Source organism: Oncorhynchus clarkii, chromosome 15, assembly GCF_045791955.1.
Source record: "Oncorhynchus clarkii lewisi isolate Uvic-CL-2024 chromosome 15, UVic_Ocla_1.0, whole genome shotgun sequence".
Taxonomy (NCBI): domain Eukaryota; kingdom Metazoa; phylum Chordata; class Actinopteri; order Salmoniformes; family Salmonidae; genus Oncorhynchus; species Oncorhynchus clarkii.
In genome coordinates this window covers 23,545,522-23,563,044 of record NC_092161.1, presented here as the reverse complement: position 1 = coordinate 23,563,044, position 17,523 = coordinate 23,545,522, and the positions used below count along the sequence as shown (strand labels likewise).

The window sequence follows — 17,523 nt, the reverse complement described above, 5'->3', positions numbered from 1 at the left end:
AGGCAAAAAAAGTATTTAGTCAGCCACCAATTGTGCAAGTTCTCCCACTTAAAAAGATGAGAGAGGCCTGTAATTTTCATCATAGGTACACTTCAACCAGAAAATCACATTGTAGGATTTTTAATTAATTTATTTGCAAATTATGGTGGAAAATAAGTATTTGGTCAACTACAAACAAGCAAGATTTCTGGCTCTCACAGACCTGTAACTTCTTCTTTAAGAGGCTCCTTCGTCCTCCACTTGTTACCTGTATTAATGGCACCCGTTTGAACTTGTTATCAGTATAAAAGACACCTGTCCACAACCTCAAACAGTCACACTCCAAACTCCACTATGTCCAAGACCAAAGAGCTGTCAAAGGACACCAGAAACAAAATTGTAGACCTGTACCAGGCTGGGAAGACTGAATCTGCAATAGGTAAGCAGCTTGGTTTGAAGAAATCAACTGTGGGAGCAATTATTAGGAAATGGAAGACATACAAGACCACTGATAATCTCCCTCGATCTGGGGCTCCACGCAAAATCTCACCCCGTGGGGTCAAAATGATCACAAGAACGGTGAGCAAAAATCCCAGAACCACACGGGTGGACCTAGTGAATGACCTGCAGAGAGCTGGGACCAAAGTAACAAAGCCTACCATCAGTAACACACACTCAAATCCTGCAGTGCCAGACGTGTCCCCCTGCTTAAGCCAGTACATGTCCAGGCCTGTCTGAAGTTTGCTAGAGAGCATTTGGATGATCCAGAAGAAGATTGGGAGAATGTCATATGGTCAGATGAAACCAAAATAGAACTTTTTGGTAAAAACTCAACTCGTCGTGTTTGGAGGACAAAGAATGCTGAGTTGCATCCAAAGAACACCATACCTACTGTGAAGCATGGGGGTGGAAACATCATGCTTTGGGGCTGTTTCTCTGCAAAAGGACCAGGACGACTGATCCGTGTAAAGGAAAGAATGAATCATGTATCATGTGAAAACCTCCTTCCATCAGCAAGGGCATTGAAGATGAAACGTGGCTGGGTCTTTCAGCATGACAATGAGTGGCTTCGTAAGAAGCATTTCAAGGTCCTGGAGTGGCCTAGCAGATCTCAACCCCATAGAAAATCTTTGGAGGGAGTTGAAAGTCCGTGTTGCCCAGCAACAGCCCCAAAACATCACTGCTCTAGAGGAGATCTGCATGGAGGAATGGGCCAAAATACCAGCAACAGTGTGTGAAAACCTTGTGCAGACTTACAGAAAACATTTGACCTCTGTCATTGCCAACAAAGGGTATATAACAAAGTATTGAGATAAACTTTTGTTATTGACCAAATACAGATTTTCCACCATAATTTGCAAATAAATTCATTAAAAATCCTACAATGTGATTTTCTGGATTTTCTTTTCTCATTTTGTCTGTCATAGTTGAAGTGTACCTATTATGAAAATTACAGGCCTCTATTATTTTTAAGTAGGAGAACTTGCACAATTGGTGGCTGACTAAATACTTTTTTGCCCCACTGAATGAGATGAGTAATGTAGGGTATGTAAACATATTAAAGTGGCATTGTTTAAAGTGGCTAGTGATACATGTATTACATAAAGATGGCAAGATGCAGTAGATGGTATAGAGTACAGTATATACATATGAGATGAGTAATGTAGGGTATGTAAACTCACGTTGGTGGAGTTTAAAAACTTGATTGACATAAATATCATAGAAGAGTGTAATTGTCTTTAGGATAGCTTTATTTTTGTCGTGACATTTGTGTTTTTTTAATGTAATTGTTGCATGTGTGTCTATAGTTTTGATTAGTGTTGTGTTAGTGTACGTAAGTTGTTTTGTCTGAAACTTTGTTCCCCCTGCTGCTATTGGACCAGGTCTCTCTTGAAAAAGAGATGTTATCTCAACGAGAAAACCCTGTATAAATAAAGGTAAAAAAAAAAATGTTTGTCTCAACTAACCTCCATTCAACCAATCACAACTCCTCTCATTCACACCATTGTAACTCTTCTCCAAATCCCTCACCTCTAAAACACACACAACACATTAATTCACAGGGCCTCATTCATAAGCCATCAAATTGTTTCACCCACAGGGAAGGCTATGTAATTCACTGTGAATTAATTTGTTTATAGAACTAATTAAATCACAGCCTAGCACATCAAAACAAACGCCCACAGCTGTTTGGGAAGACATCACAGGGAAAAATTGGTGTGACTAGATTGACACACTGTCTAGTCTATGTGGTCTGAGAGATAGGAGCTGTGTCTGTCTGTGTCTTCATCTCGTGTTGCTGTACAGCTATGGCAAAATGGGATTAGTTAAGTAAACTTTCGTTTGGCTAGAGGCAAAAAGTGAAGGCATAAAAAACAGACCAGAACATTTTGGAAGAGAGATAGAGAGGGGGTGGTAGGTGTGCGTGCGTGCATGGACGTGTGTGTGACTCATGAACATTATCAAGTGTGTGTCTTCTTTCTAAGACGGGGTGGCGCCTTGGAAGCAAAGGAACCTTTCCACCTTTTCCCCTCATTCTGATGTTTTTCCAAAATGGATGTCACAAGAGTAGGTGTATGGCGATGTGCAAAGTGCAAAATAAAACATTTGAAAAACACAAACGCTGCTCTCTTTCCCTGTAAGCTCAGACTCCCTCGTCACAAAGCTGTCAACTGCAGAATGAAATGAAGGAATGTTCAAACACAAAAAAAGGAGCGAGAGAAAACAACAAGAGGGAACTGGAGACACGTCGAGAACAGCCAGTCAGCAGATTGTATATTTGCCCTTTCATACTGCAGAAGAAAACCCATCTCATAACTGAAACAGAACCAGCAGATCATTCATTTTACACAAAGCACCATAAACTGAATATAAAAAAATTAAAAGAGAAACAAGTAGTATTAACCAGCCAAAAGAGCAGCTATCAAAGTCACAGTTTTGTAACCCATGAAGGGTGTGTGTCTGTGTATAAAACACACATTCTCCTTGACAGGCACCTCATCTAACCCCATGATGCTGTGACGAATTGCAGGGCTGTGCCTGCCCAAAAACATAAAATACAAATATTAAAACTAAATTCCTGACAACTTTATTCCTATATTTGTCCTAATAATATACCTGTCCGATCGGGGCCCCAGAAATGTGCAGGCCATTTGTCAACGGTGTACTGTAGCATTGCTTAGTTGGTATGCTGGAGATGACAGGTGCGGTAGTGAATAAATTCACTCTCCCAGTTGTGTTCTGCAGTGGGGATTCAACTACTATACTGTATTTATAGGGCTGGAGGAAATCCATCTTCGTTTGGAGGATGCAAAGAAACCAACAGTATGACAAAGCACAGGGATTGGATGAGTGTGACTGTGTGCATGCAAGTGCAAAAAAATCCACATAACATGTGCAAAACTGTGCGATAAGTAATGGTAGAACAAAAAAACATATAGATATCTGCTTCAGCTCATGCACAAGGGTGGAGGTTCTGAAATCTCTCTGTGGGTTACAGTGCACTAACTGGTGAATTGATATACAGTACGTGGACACTGGGGCTGTCTCCTGCTGCAGCTACAACCACAGAACATCAACAGTGTTTATTGCGCTGTCCGTGTTGCTGAAGCTGTAACAGAATTACCCGCATTTCTGACTGAAAAGTTATGTTACCAAAATCCCTCATTTGTTTAGGGAAAACATTCCTTATTCCCTCAACCTTTGCTCTCTTTATGTGACAAATGTATGCATTGCATGCATGTAACCAATAGTGCCTGACCTATAGCATAGTAATCACATCAATAAATTGGTTATAACAAACTACAAACACGAGACAGCAAAATGGATGCAGAGGAAGTGACATAGAAACTCAAAATGGGGGAATGTTTACTGTTTGCACAGGAAGGAAAGGGAATGTCAGATGTGTGGAATAAATTGGACTAGTTGTGGAAAATACTGGAGATCAAGAAAAAGAAGGTAAGGAGCCAACACTGCATGCATATTAAGTGTACCAAACAGGTGCTGTTAAAACAAATGCTGTTAAGTTATTTTAAAAACGAATATGCTTGATTGCATTTCCAATCATGAATGACTTGTATGCTTGTGATAACATTAACAAATGATTGACTGATTGATACAGTAGCCTATATAAGTATTGAAATATAGGTCAAAGTAAGATACAGTTTAAGACTAAACTGGATGTGGTCGAGCCTACTAAGCCTACTAATGATAATGACATAACTTATTATTAGAATGATGATCATAATAACTATAACAATAATGAGAAATATAATTTTTGGGACAATTTGAAAGTGTAAACACTATATAAGTAATAAAAACATACCTGAGGCTGTTCTAACAACAACAACAAAAAAGTGTAAAGCCTTTATTACAGCATAGCAAAGATTAAAAACAGACAAATGTGAAATTGTTTCTCATGTTTTGGTTGTATGAGGCTTGGTGCACACAGTAGGCTATTAAAACAAACACTCCAACAGGCAACAGAAGCAGGATCTGTCTTATTTCTGTAGATATAAAGTATCAGTCAAAAGTTTGGACGCCTACTCATTCAAGGGTTTTTCTTTATTTTTACTATTTGATACATTGTAGAATAGTAAAAAAGAATTGTTGAAAACTATGAAATAACACATATGGAATCATGTAGTAACCCCAAAAAAGTGTTAAACAAATCAAAATAAAATGTTAAGAGTCTTAAAAGTAGCCACCCTTTGCCTTGATGACAGCTTTGCATTCTCTCAACCAGCTTCATGAGGTACTCACCTGGAATGCTTTTCCAACAGTTTTGAAGGAGTTCCCACATATGCTGAGCACTTTTTGGCTGTTAATCCTTCACTCTGCGGTCCAACTCATCCCAAACCATCTCAATTGGGTTGAGGTCGGGTGATTGTGGAGGCCAGGTCATCTGATGCATTACTCCATCACTCTCCTTCTTGGTCAAATAGCCCTTACACAGCCTGGAGGTGTGTTTTGGGTCATTGTCCTGTTCAAAAACAGATAGTCCCACTAAGGGCAAACCAGATGGGACGGCGTGTCGCTGCAGAACGCTGTGGTAGCCATGTTGGTTAAATTTTCCTTGAATTCTAAATAAAATCACTGACAGTGTCAACAGCAAAACACCCCCACACCTCCTCCTCCATGTTTCACGGTGGGAACCACACATGCGAAGATCATCCGTTCACCTACTCTGCGTTTCACAAAGACACAGCGGTTGGAACCAAAAATCTCGCATTTGGACTCATCAGACCAAAGGACAGATTTCCACCGGTCTAATGCCCACTGCTCGTGTTTCCAATCAAGTCTCTTCCAATTGGTGTCCTTTAGTAGTGGTTCTTTGCAGCACTTCGACCATGAAGGCCTGATTCACGCATTCTCCTCTGAACAGTTGATGTTGAGATGTGTCTGTTACTTGAACTCTGTGAGGTGCAATCTGAGGTGCAGTTATTTGCCGATTTCTGGGGCTGGTAACTCTAATGAACTTATCCTCTGCAGCAGAGGTAACTCTGGGGTTTCCTTTCCTGTGGCGGTCCTCATGAGAGCCAGTTTCATCATAGCGCTTGATTGTTTTTGCGACTGCACTTATAGAAACTTTAAAAGTTCTTGAAATTTTCCAGATTGACTGACCTTCATGTCTTAAAGTAATGATGAACTGTCGTTTCTCTTTGCTTATTTGAGCTGTTCTTGCCATAACATAGACTTGATCTTTTAACAAATAAGGCCATCTTCTGTATACCACCCCTACCTTGTCACCACACAACTGATTGGCTCAAACGCATTAAGGAAAGAAATTCTACAAATGAACTTTTAACAAGGAACACCTGTTAATTGAAATGCATTCCAGGTGACTACCTCATGAAGCTGGTTGAGAGAATGCCAAGAGTGTGCAAAGCTGTCATCAAGGCAAAGGGTGGCAACTTTGAAGAATTCCAAATAAAAAATATATTTTCATTTGTTAAACACTTTTTTGGTTACTACATGATTCAAAATGTGTTATTTCATAGTTTTGATGTCTTCACTATTATTCTACAATGCAGAAAATAGTAAAAAATAAAGAAAACCCTTGAATGACTTGGTGTGTCCAAACTTTTGACTGGTTCTGTATATCGATGATTTATAAAGCCAGGCACATTTAACAGTTAGGCTATTGATTATAGATCTAAGTTGAGATTTCATCTGTCCTCACTTTTCTTAGACAATAAGGCAAGGGCTGTTTTCTCGTCTCCTAATGCCGATGCGGCCTCCGCCGCATTGTTCTCAACACCAACATGCTGGTTAACTTTGCTATTATCCACATAGCAACATGGTCTAGGAAAAGACGCCAATTCAACAGCGCACTTTAACCACTATCCAACGGGGGAGAAAGTGCATTTGTTATGAAATAATATAACACATTTTTGCACCATAGCTCTTACATAATTTAACCATATACAATTTCAGTAGCACACGTCTTAGTGACGGACTGTGCCATCTCCACAGCCTCCGTAATGACTAGTGCACTCAGACAGGCACGAATCAGACAGGTGTCTTGTACAATATGTACACTGCTCGACTAAAGAAATCTTGGTCGACCAACTGCCTATCGACCAAATAGGGTCATCCCTAGAAGTCACACACTAACCAGTGAATTGATATAGGGGAATGACGGGGGCACAGTCAGACAGTAACTGGTGAATTGATAGGAGGGTGACGCGGGCAGTGGGCACAAGCTCAGGTGATCCATGCATCCCGGCCTACCCTAAACCCTACGGGCCTGGCCCTCGCATGAACCTTCACTCCCAATCCTGATGGAGCATGAAGGGATGCCTACCCTCTAGCCTGCACTGGGGCTCTCTACCGGGGCTAAGAATAGCATCATCTTGAACATGCACAGTGAGAGTGATCGAGAGAGAGAGAGATCGATCGATAGAGATGAAAAAGGGAAAAGACTGAGGGAGAGAGAGAGAGAGAGAGAGAAGGAGAAAAGAGAAAGAGTGGGAAAATATAGATGACAGACAGAGAGGGCGGTAGTGGTAGAGGGGGAGAGAGAGAGAGAGAGCGAGCAGCATACAGATCTTTCCTAATGAGCTGTTAATGTAGTGGAAGACAGAGGCATTGGAGCCCTAGAGGAACGGAACTTCTAAGGATTAGCAATTAAGGTTCAGATAAAAGATTTGATCCTTGAAAGGCAAACGGTAAATTTAGGCCAATGGGATTAAAATGGGGCCAATGTTTCCGAGTACAGTAGTATAGACGTAGTGGAAAAGTCCCAGCTGTATCCACCGTAAGCTTTTCCTCCAGAGGGAAGAGAATAGTTAAACTATGCTTTGACTGTGCATATTTTTGTGACTGGGGACATTTTTCGTCGTTACACCTCTGTGTGAAATACAGCTCTACAGGGAAGGTGTTCCATCGCTTCTCCAATAACCATCTGTCTACCAGAAAGACAGGGGGACGGAATGGGGTTGGAGAATTCCCACTCCTACGCTACACAGTGCTCGCACACACACACACACACGTGAATATACACATACACCACACGAGTACTGGGCAGCAGCCAGAGCGTATATTAGATACTGTCCCCTCTGCTTTGCAAATTAGTAAATTATGATTTGACTTGGTCGTTTTTTTCCCCCGGTTGCTAACCAGAATGTTTATGCCGTGTTAGAGATGACGTGTGTTGTTGCACTATAATTGACATGGTGGTCCCGTGCACTGTGTGTACTGTACGTGCGGGCGGGCGTGCTTGTTGCTCTAACCCTGGCGATGGTGGTCTCATCCACAGTGTCGGGTCCTATCTCCTTGTTGACATAGAGCAGGGCGTACAGGTAGCCGGCCCGTCCGTACAGCAGCTCATCGGGCATCTCAGAGTCCGCAGACACCACTCCACGCTGCAGCTGGAGCAACCTGGGGGAGGGTAGACACATGTTAACACAGAGTTAGATAGGCACACACAGGCAATCACACACAAAATACTCAGGAAAAACATGTACAAACAGAACTATTTCCGTAATAAATGCACAAAAGAAAATCAAACACATTTGAAAGACGGCCAAAACAGAGAGGTGGATTGAGTCACAGTCCCTAATTATATTCAATTGGATCCCATGTACAGTGAATTCGGAAAGTATTCCGAATGCAATCTACACACAGTACCCTACGATGACAAAGCGAAAACAGGTTTAGACATTTTTGCAAATGTATTAAAAATTAAAAACAGAAATACCTTATTCACATAAGTTCAGACCCTTTGCTATGAGACTCAAAATTGAGCTCAAATGCGTCTCCATTGATCATCCTTGAGATGTTTCTACAACTTGGAGTCCACATGTGGTCAATTTAAATTGATTGAACATGATTTGGAAAGGCACACACCTGTCTATATAAGGTCCCACAGTTGACAGTGCAGGTCAGAGCAAAAACCAAGCCATGATTTGTCCGGAGAGCTCCAGCACAGGATTGTGTCGGTGCACATACAGTGGGGCAAAAAAGTATTTAGTCAGCCACCAATTGTGCAAGTTCTCCCACTTAAAAAGATGAGAGGCCTGTAATTTTCATCATAGGTACACTTCAACTATGACAGACAAAATTAGGGGGAAAAAATCCAGAAAATCACATTGTAGGATTTTTTATGAATTTATTTGCAAATTATGGTGGAAAATAAGTATTTGGAGGAAACCTGGCACCGTCCCTACTGTGAAGCATGGTGGTGGCAGCATCATGCTGTGGGGATGTTTTTCAGCGGCAGGGTCGGGGAGATTAGTCAGGAATGAGGAAAGGTGAACGAAGCAAAGTACAGAGAGACCCTTGATAAAAACCTGCGCCAGAGCATTTAGGACCTGAGACTGGGGGCGAAGGTTCACCTTCCAACAGAACAACGACCCTAAGCACACACTGCCAAGACAATGCAGGAGTGGCTTCGGGGCAAGTCTCTCAATGTCCTTGAGTGGCCCAGCCAGAGCCCAGACTTGAACCCGATATAACGTCTCTGGAAAGACCTGAAAATAGCTGAGCAGTGATGCTCCCCATCCAACCTGACAGAGCTTAAGAGGATCTGGGAGAAACTCCCCAAATATAAATCAAATTGTATTTGTCACATGTATAGCAGATGTTATTGCAGGTGTAGCTGAATACAGGTTTGCCAAGCGCATACCCTAGATGACTCGAGGCTGTAATCGCTGCCAAAGGTGGTTCAACAAAATACTGACATTTTTTATTTTTAATACATTTGCTAAAAATTATAAAAAGCTGTTTCTGCTGTTAACAAAATGTTAAAAAAGTCAAGGGGTCTGAATACTTTCCAAATGCATTTTATGTAAAAACATGTAGGCTCAGGGCTCAGACTGCTTTGATGACAGCAGGAGGGCCTTTGTGAGTAGTAGGGAGTGTGTGTGTGTGATAAGGTTCAGACATTTAATCAGCCCCTTGCTGTGAGCTCCACTGTTAGTTCCATCAGCATGCTAACAAAACTAGATAGAGTACTAGAGGCAGGCAGGGCCAATAGATTTAGCTACAACCTATCACGCCACTCAACATTACACACACCACTCCAGCCCCAGACCATGGGAGAGACATTTGTCCGTGATAAGCAGAGATTTGCGAATGAAAATAATTTAGGGACAATTGACATGTTGGATAGTGTAGGGATTAACTGAATGGTTCTTGATGAAGAACACAGTGCACCTGAGGAAAAAGAGTGGATAGTAAAAATGACCAAGTGAGAAACTGGTAGAGAGTAAAAGGAGAGAAAACAAAGATTGTGAAAAAGGTAAAGACAGTAAAAGAGTATTGGGGAGAGAAAGACAGTGTGAGAAGGTTGGAGAGCATGAAGAAAATTAGGGAGGAGGTAGGGAGAAAGAGATCAGCAAGTTAACACTAGAACCGCCATAGGCCAACGGTCACGGACATTTGACTTTGTCAAAGAAAATAAGCCATGTCCTGCTCCTTCCCTGACTTTTCCTAAACGTTTGTATTTTAAACTGCTCGTTTGTCAGAATTTTGAAATCACAAACAGAAAAGTATTTTAACCTGATTTTTTTCACACCTACTCCCAACCTAACCCGCTAAGACAATGTGCTCTAGGGTGTTGGTACCCAACCAGGTGCTAATGCGTCTCAGCCCGCAAAGCCGGCCCATCGAAATTGACAATAATCGGACAAGTGCTAATATTAGGGTATCAGTTGTCAAATTGTACATGAAGAGATGGGCACATCTTGTAATTGACAGATGCAAGGAAATTGATATTTCTTCATGCAATTAATCCTTTAAAATAGTTTATGCACCATTTATCAAGTGGTGGTGCTTATGTTTGCGCACCTTGCGGGTTGATATGCATCTGATGCATATGCTAAAGGTGGACCCAGCAACGATCTCTAGCGGGTACTTATAGGCTGAAAGGCCAGGAGGTTCTGGTGTTCATGCCAACAACAAATCCAGTATTAAAGAAAGGAGCTTCAAAAAGAATAACAATATTTCTACTGCAGTCGGAGAGTTTTTAAAAGCTCCCTACTTGGTGAGGCACTCCTGACTCTCTGTCTGGTTTTTGAGGCGATGGTGCACCACAGCAGCCACGGCCAGTGGCCCTGCATCCCCACACAGGAAGGTGACCTTGCGACCGTTCAGGATCCTCAGGGTCCTCTTCACATAGTCCAGTGCCCTCTGGAGGTGGGAGGCCTCGCAGGTCACCCGGTGCAACTGCAGGTAGAGAAGGGCGATACCTATAGACAGGGAAAATAAATCTTGTTCATAACTGGCATAGGATATAATTTATCAAATCGGTTTAGAGGTTGATGCAGTAGCTATCTGAGCACAGTTGTGGACAAATTCCAAACACGATCATAATAGGACACGTTTTAGTAGCAGGAGCGCTAAACAGGGTAAGGGAAGGCATGGGGTATTTCTGTGCTGAGAATTTAACTTTCAACTACAGTTCACTTTGGCTGGTCAAATTGTGTCCCGTTAGCCATGAAATATGTAGGTCTAAAGAGGCATTCTGACAGTCCACTTAATCAAAATATCTCACTCACTGGAGCAATAAATACATATTAGGCTAGATACAAAACAAAAATTCACAGGGATAGCACTTTGGACGAGTATCCAGCGAGTATCACTTCCCCTAGACCCAAGGCTTAGGTAAAATGGTCACAACAACACCTACACACCAGCTGTCACAAACCATAGCCACATCTGTCTTGTGTCATTACCGTAACTGTACATTTGCCATGTCGTTACCGTAACAATGTCGTTACCGTACCAATGTCGGTACCGTACCAATGTCGGTACCGTACCAATGTCGTTACCGTAACAATGTCGTTACCGTAACAATGCCGTTACCGTAACAATGTTGTTACCGTAACAATGTCGTTACCGTAACAATGTCATTACCGTAACCCTCAAGATGGGCTGTTCATGTTAAGTGGAACGACCCAGGGCTGACATCATCCATGGTCAACCAGGCCATGCACCCAGAGGCTATGGTCCACAAATGCCTGCTTCCAATATTTAGCAATAATAGGCAGTGCACTGAGAGTCAAATCATATACATCAAATACATCAAGTCACATACACATGGTTAGCAGATGTTAATGCAGATGTGGCGAAATGCTTGTGCTTCTAGTTCCGACAATGCAGTAATAACCAACAAGTAATCTAACCTAACAATTTCACAACTGCTCCCTTACACCCACGTGTAAAGGGATAAAGAATATGTACATAAAAATTTAAATAAATAAAAAATAAAAATATATGAATGAGTGATGGTACAGAACGACATAGGCAAGATGCAGTAGATGGTATCGAGTACAGTATATACATATGAGATGAGTAATGTAGGGTATGTAAACATATAAAAGTGGCATTGTTTAAAGTGGCTAGTGATACATGTATTACATAAAGATGGCAAGATGCAGTAGATGATATAGAGTACAGTATATACATATGAGATGAGTAATGTAGGGTATGTAAACATTATATTAAGTGGCATTGTTTAAAGTGGCTAGTGATACATTTTGACATGTATGGCAGCAGTCACTCAATGTTAGTGGTGACTGTTTAACAGTCTGATGGCCTTGAGATAGAAGCTGTTTTTCAGTCTCTCGGTCCCTGCTTTGATGCACCTGTACTGACCTCGCCTTCTGGATGATAGCAGGGTGAACAGGCAGTGGCTCGGGTGGTTGTTATCCTTGATGATCTTTATGGCCTTCCTGTGACATCGGGTGGTGTAGGTGTCCTGGAGGGCAGGTAGTTTGCTCCTGGTGATGCGTTGTGCAGACCTCACTACCCTCTGGAGAGCCTTATGGTTGTGGGCGGAGCAGTTGCCGTACCAGGTGGTGATACAGCCTGACAGGATGCTCTCGATTGTGCATCTGTAAAAGTTTGTGAGTGCTTTTGGTGACAAGCCAAATTTCTTCAGCCTCTTGAGGTTGAAGAGGCTCTGCTGCGCCTTCTTCACCATGCTGTCTGTGTGGGTGGACCAATTCAGTTTGTCCGTGAAGTGTACGCCGAGGAACTGTGGATAGGGGGTGCTCCCTCTGCTGTTTCCTGAAGTCCACGATCATCTCCTTTGTTGAATGTGAGGTTATTTTCCTGACACCACACTCCGAGGGCCCTCACCTCCTCCCTGTAGGCCGTCTCGTCGTTGTTGGTACTGTGTTTATGAACATTTCGACATTCAAGCCTCTCCATGTCAACATCTTTCACCCTTAGATCAAACAGTGGGTTATAACCCTAAATCAAATCAAATTGTATTTGTCACACGAGCCGAATACAAGCCCTTAACCAACAATGCAGTTCAACAAATAGTTAGGAAAATATTTACTAAATAAACTAAAGTAAAAAAATAATGTAATAAAAAGTAAAGCAAAATAACAATACCGAGGCTATATACAGGGGGTACCAGTACCGAGTCAATGTGTGGGGTACAGGTTAGTCGAGGTAATTTGTACATGTAGGTAGGGGTAAAGTAACTATGCATAGATAATAAACAGCGAGTAGCAGCAGTGTTAAATCAAAGGGGTGGGTGGGGGTCAATGTAAATAGTGCGGGTGGCCATTTGATTGTTGTTCAGAAGTCTTATGGCTTGAGGGTAGAAGCTGTTAAGGAGCCTTTTTGGATCTAGACTTGGCCCTCCGGTACCGCTTGCCGTGCGATAGCAGAGAGAACTGTCTATGTCTTAGGTGACTGGAGTCTGACAAGGAGTCAGAGATGACTGAGTAGGAGTCAGAGGTTAGTTTTTCTAGCCATGAGACATGATTAACCGTCTCTCACCTTCAATCCAATCGAGGTCTCTAAATCATAACTGAAGATCAGTCTGGCCACTGGTCACTGACCTGTCCAGCCCGTATAGGTGGAGAAGTCGTGGGGGTCGGCCGTCTTCAGGCCCTCCTCCATCTGCTGCAGCAGGTCCTTGATCTTGTTCTGCACCTTCTTCTGGAACACCTCGCTGATCTGTGGCGGGATAGAGGAGGAGGGTAAGAACACATGACCACACCATATCTTCCAGTTCCAGTCCATGAAACCGCGTACAAGGGAGACAATGGTACACAAAATGTACGGACAGTCCTTGTAAAACACAAACCGCTCGGAGGAGGCCAGACCTAAAAGGACAACTAAATCCAGGTAGGCCTATATTAAAATCACATCAAGGGCTAGGGTTAGACTAGGGTGCGGGAAGGGGGTTTAAAGTCAAACTGGAGTTTTGAAAAGAGCTTGCAAGCCAGAGCCAGTGTTATAGTCTTGAAAGGAAGTCGAGAGCCATGGAATTGTGAAGAGTCATGCACCTTTGCATTTATAGCTTGTGATCCCCAATACAAAGCACTCAGGTGGGCAAGTTGCTGACTTACAAGCCCTTAACCAACACTGCAGTTCAAGAAATAGTAATAGAAAATATTTACAAAATAAACTAAAGTAAAAAAAGTAACACAATAAAAACAATACTGAGGCTATATACAGGGGGTACCAGTACAGAGTGGAGGGTGTAGGCCTGAGTGACATTCTGTAACACCTGCAAATAGCAGAGAGACAGAGGCATTCAACTCTTACCCTACGAGGTCTGGAGCCTGCTGTTTTTCTGTTCTAACTGCTAATTAAGTTGCACCCACCTGGTGTCCCAGGTCTAAAATCAGTCCCTGATTGGAGGGGAACAATGAAAAAAAAACACTTGAGGTCCAGAGTTGAGTTTGAGGGGCATAGGCCATTAAGCCCTATGAGAAGACTGGGATCAGACAGTTCCGCTTTGTCAAAGCCAAAGAGCCAAAGCAGTGAAATACCATGGTGATTACGAACTTCTGTGGCAGGACTGTGTGTGTGTGTGTGGGGGGGGGGGGGGGGGGATGCGGATGAGACACACACCTCTGCTCTGAACCAGAATGTGCGCGCACCAAAGCACACACGTACACACCTAGGCTTTACACCGTACCGCTGTTCTGCTCTACTGAACAAGGGCTTAGGGTGGGAGACGTGCACAGACTGGGCACACAGACAGCTGCTGCTCACTTACACACACACACATACAGTTGAAGTCGGAAGTTCACATAAACTAGTTTTAATGACTCCAACCTAAGTGTTTCAACCACTCCACACATTTCTTGTTAACAAACTATAGTTTTGGCAAGTCGGTTAGGACATCTACTTTGTGCATGACACGAGTCATTTTTCCAACAATTGTTTACAGACAGATTATTTCACTGTATCACAATACCAGTGGGTTAGAAATGTACATACACTAAGTTGGCTGTGCCTTTAAACAGCTTGGAAAATTCCAGAATATTATGTCATGGCTTTAGAAGCTTCTGATAGGCTAATTGACATCATTTGAGTCAATTGGAAGTGTACCTGTGGATGTATTTCAAGGCCTACCCTCAAACTCAGTGCCTCTTTGCTTGACATCATGGGGAAAAAAATCAAAAGAAATCAGCCAAGACCTCAGAAAAAAATTGTAGACCTCCACTAGTCTGGTTCATCCTTGGGAGCAATTTACAAACGCCTGAAGGTACCATGTTCATTTGTACAAACAGTACGCAAGTATAAACACCATGGGACCACGCAGCCGTCATACCGCTGAGGAAGGAGACACGTTCTGTCTCCGAGAGATGAACATACTTTGAGGCGAAAAGTGCAAATCAATCCCAGAACAACAGCAAAGGATCTTGTGAAGATGCTGGAAGAAACGGGTACAAAAGTATCTACATCCACAGTAAAACGAGTCCTATATCGACATAACCTGAAATGCTGCTCAGCAAGGAAGAAGCTACTGCTCCAAAACCGCCATAAAAAGAGCCAGACTACAGTTTGACACTGCACATAGAGACAAATAGTGTACTTTTTGGAGAAATGTGGTCTGACGAAACAAAAATAGAACTGTTTGGCCATAAAGACAATCGTTATGTTTGGAGGAAAAATTTGAATGCTTGCAAGCCGAAGAACACCATCCCAACCGTGAAGCACGTGGGGTGGCAGCATCATGTTGTGGGGGTTCTTTGTTGCAGGAGGGACTGGTGCACTTCACAAAATAGATGGTATCATGAGGGAGGAACATTATGTGAATATATTGAAGCAACAACTCAAGACATCAGTCAGGAAGTTAAAGCTTGGTCACAAATGGGTCTTCCAAATGGACAATGACCCCAAGCACACTTCCAAAGTTGTGGTAAAATGGCTTAAGGACAACAAAGTCAAGGTATTGGAGTGGCCATCACAAAGCCCTGACCTCAATCCTACAGAAAATTTGTGACAAGAACTGAAAAAGCGTGTGCGAGCAAGGAGGCCTAGAAACCTGACTCAGTTACACCAGCTCTGTCAGGACGAATGGGCCAAAATTCACCCAATTTATTGTGGGAAGCTTGTGGAAGGCTACCCGAAATGTTTGACCCAAGTTAAACAATTTTAAAGGCAATGCTACCAAATACTAATTGAGTGTATGTGAACTTCTGACCCACTGGGCATGTGATGAGAGAAATAAAAACTGAAATAAATCTCTACTATCATTCTGACATTTCACATTCTTAAAACAAAGTGGTGATCCTAACTGACCTAAAACAGGGATTTTTTACTCTGATTAAATGTCAGGAATTGTGAAAAACTGAGTTTAAATGTAGTTGGCTAAGGTGTATGTAAACTTCCAAATTCAACTGTATATGCTCAGTCACACAATCCATTGGTTGGAAATAAGGAACGAAGGGGCACACCTTCAATTCACAAAACAGCACACAAACACCAAAAGACAGCTCCCTTTCCCAGGCCAAAACAACAGAGTGACAGCTTGGGTAACTCCGATGGCCTCCATCCAGCACCCCAGGGCTACAATCTGCCTTAGCGGGTCGTCTTGTGTCTTATATATATTTTTTTTAAATAGGCCACCTCAGCAATTATCTTGTGATGCATATCCAGAATGCCTTTTCAATTTCACTGCTCCACTGGTTTGAGACGGTAAAAGAACAGCTCAGCATCGACAGCTAAGTCAATACAGACTTTCTTGGGACTGTCACAATGCAAATGCCATTAGAGGCTACAACAGTGCAATCACTCGTGGACAGACTACAGAGACAAAGCGGTACACGAATTTCTGACCAAATTACGGAAGATTTTTGTTCTGGGTTAAAGGAGATTGAAAGAAAAATAGAGGCTATATACAGTACCAGTCAAAAGTGTGGACACACCTACTCAGTTTAAAACATTTTTACTATTTTCTACATTGTAGAATAATAGTGAAGACATCCAAACTATGAAATAACACATGGAATCATGTAGTAACCAAAAAAATAATGTGTTAAACAAAAATATTTCAACATTTGAGATTATTCAAAGTAGACACCCTTTGCCTTGATGACGGCTTTGCACACTCTTGGCATTCTCTCAACCAGCTTCCAGTCACCTGGAATGCATGTCAATTAACATGTGTGCCTTGTTAAAAGTTAATTTGTGGAATTTCTTTCCTTCTTAATGCTTTTGAGCCAATCAGTTGTGTTGTGATAAGGTAGAGGTGGTAAAAGATAGCCCTATTTGGTAAAAGACCAAGTCCATATTATGGCAAGAACTGATCAAATAAGCAGAGAGAAATTACAGTCCATCATTACTTTAAGACATGAAGGTCAGTCAATCTGGAAAATTTCAAGAACTTTTAAAGTTTCTTCAAGTGCAGTCACAAAAGCCATCAAGCGCTATGATGAAACTGGCTAAGTTCATTAGAGTTACCTTCCTCAGAAATTGCAGCCCAAATAAAATCTTCACAGAGCTCAAGTAACAGACACATCTCAACATCAACTGTTCAGAGGAGACTGTGTGGATCAGGCCTTCATGGTCGAATTGAAGCAAAGAAAGCACTACTAAATGACACCAATAATAAGAAAAGACTTGCTTGGGCCAAGAAACACGAGCAATGGACTTTAGACAAGTGGAAATCTGTCCTTTGGTCTGATGAGTCCAAATTTGAGATATTTGGTTCCAACCGCGTTGACGTGGTTGACGTGTGGTTTCCACCATGAAGCTTGGAGGAGGTTTGATGGTGTTGGGGGGGATTTGCTGGTGACACTGTCTGATTAATTTGGAATTCAAGGCACACTTAACCAGCATGGC

The 17,523-nt window shown here is 42.2% G+C and overlaps 1 protein-coding gene across 3 annotated transcripts in view; it reads right to left on the bottom strand.

The window, feature by feature from the left end:
* The window catches only part of LOC139366742 (LanC lantibiotic synthetase component C-like 2 (bacterial)), a 60,004-nt gene that overhangs the window by 22,251 nt on the left and 20,230 nt on the right, over window positions 1–17,523 (bottom strand). For all 3 annotated transcript variants that reach the window (XM_071104436.1, XM_071104438.1, XM_071104437.1), the window contains exons 2-4: window positions 13,281–13,398; window positions 10,463–10,670; window positions 7,713–7,860 (exon numbers count right to left, since the gene is read on the bottom strand). In XM_071104436.1, the coding sequence (XP_070960537.1) occupies window positions 7,713–7,860; window positions 10,463–10,670; window positions 13,281–13,398 (474 nt within the window). The remainder of the gene's footprint in view (window positions 1–7,712; window positions 7,861–10,462; window positions 10,671–13,280; window positions 13,399–17,523) is intronic.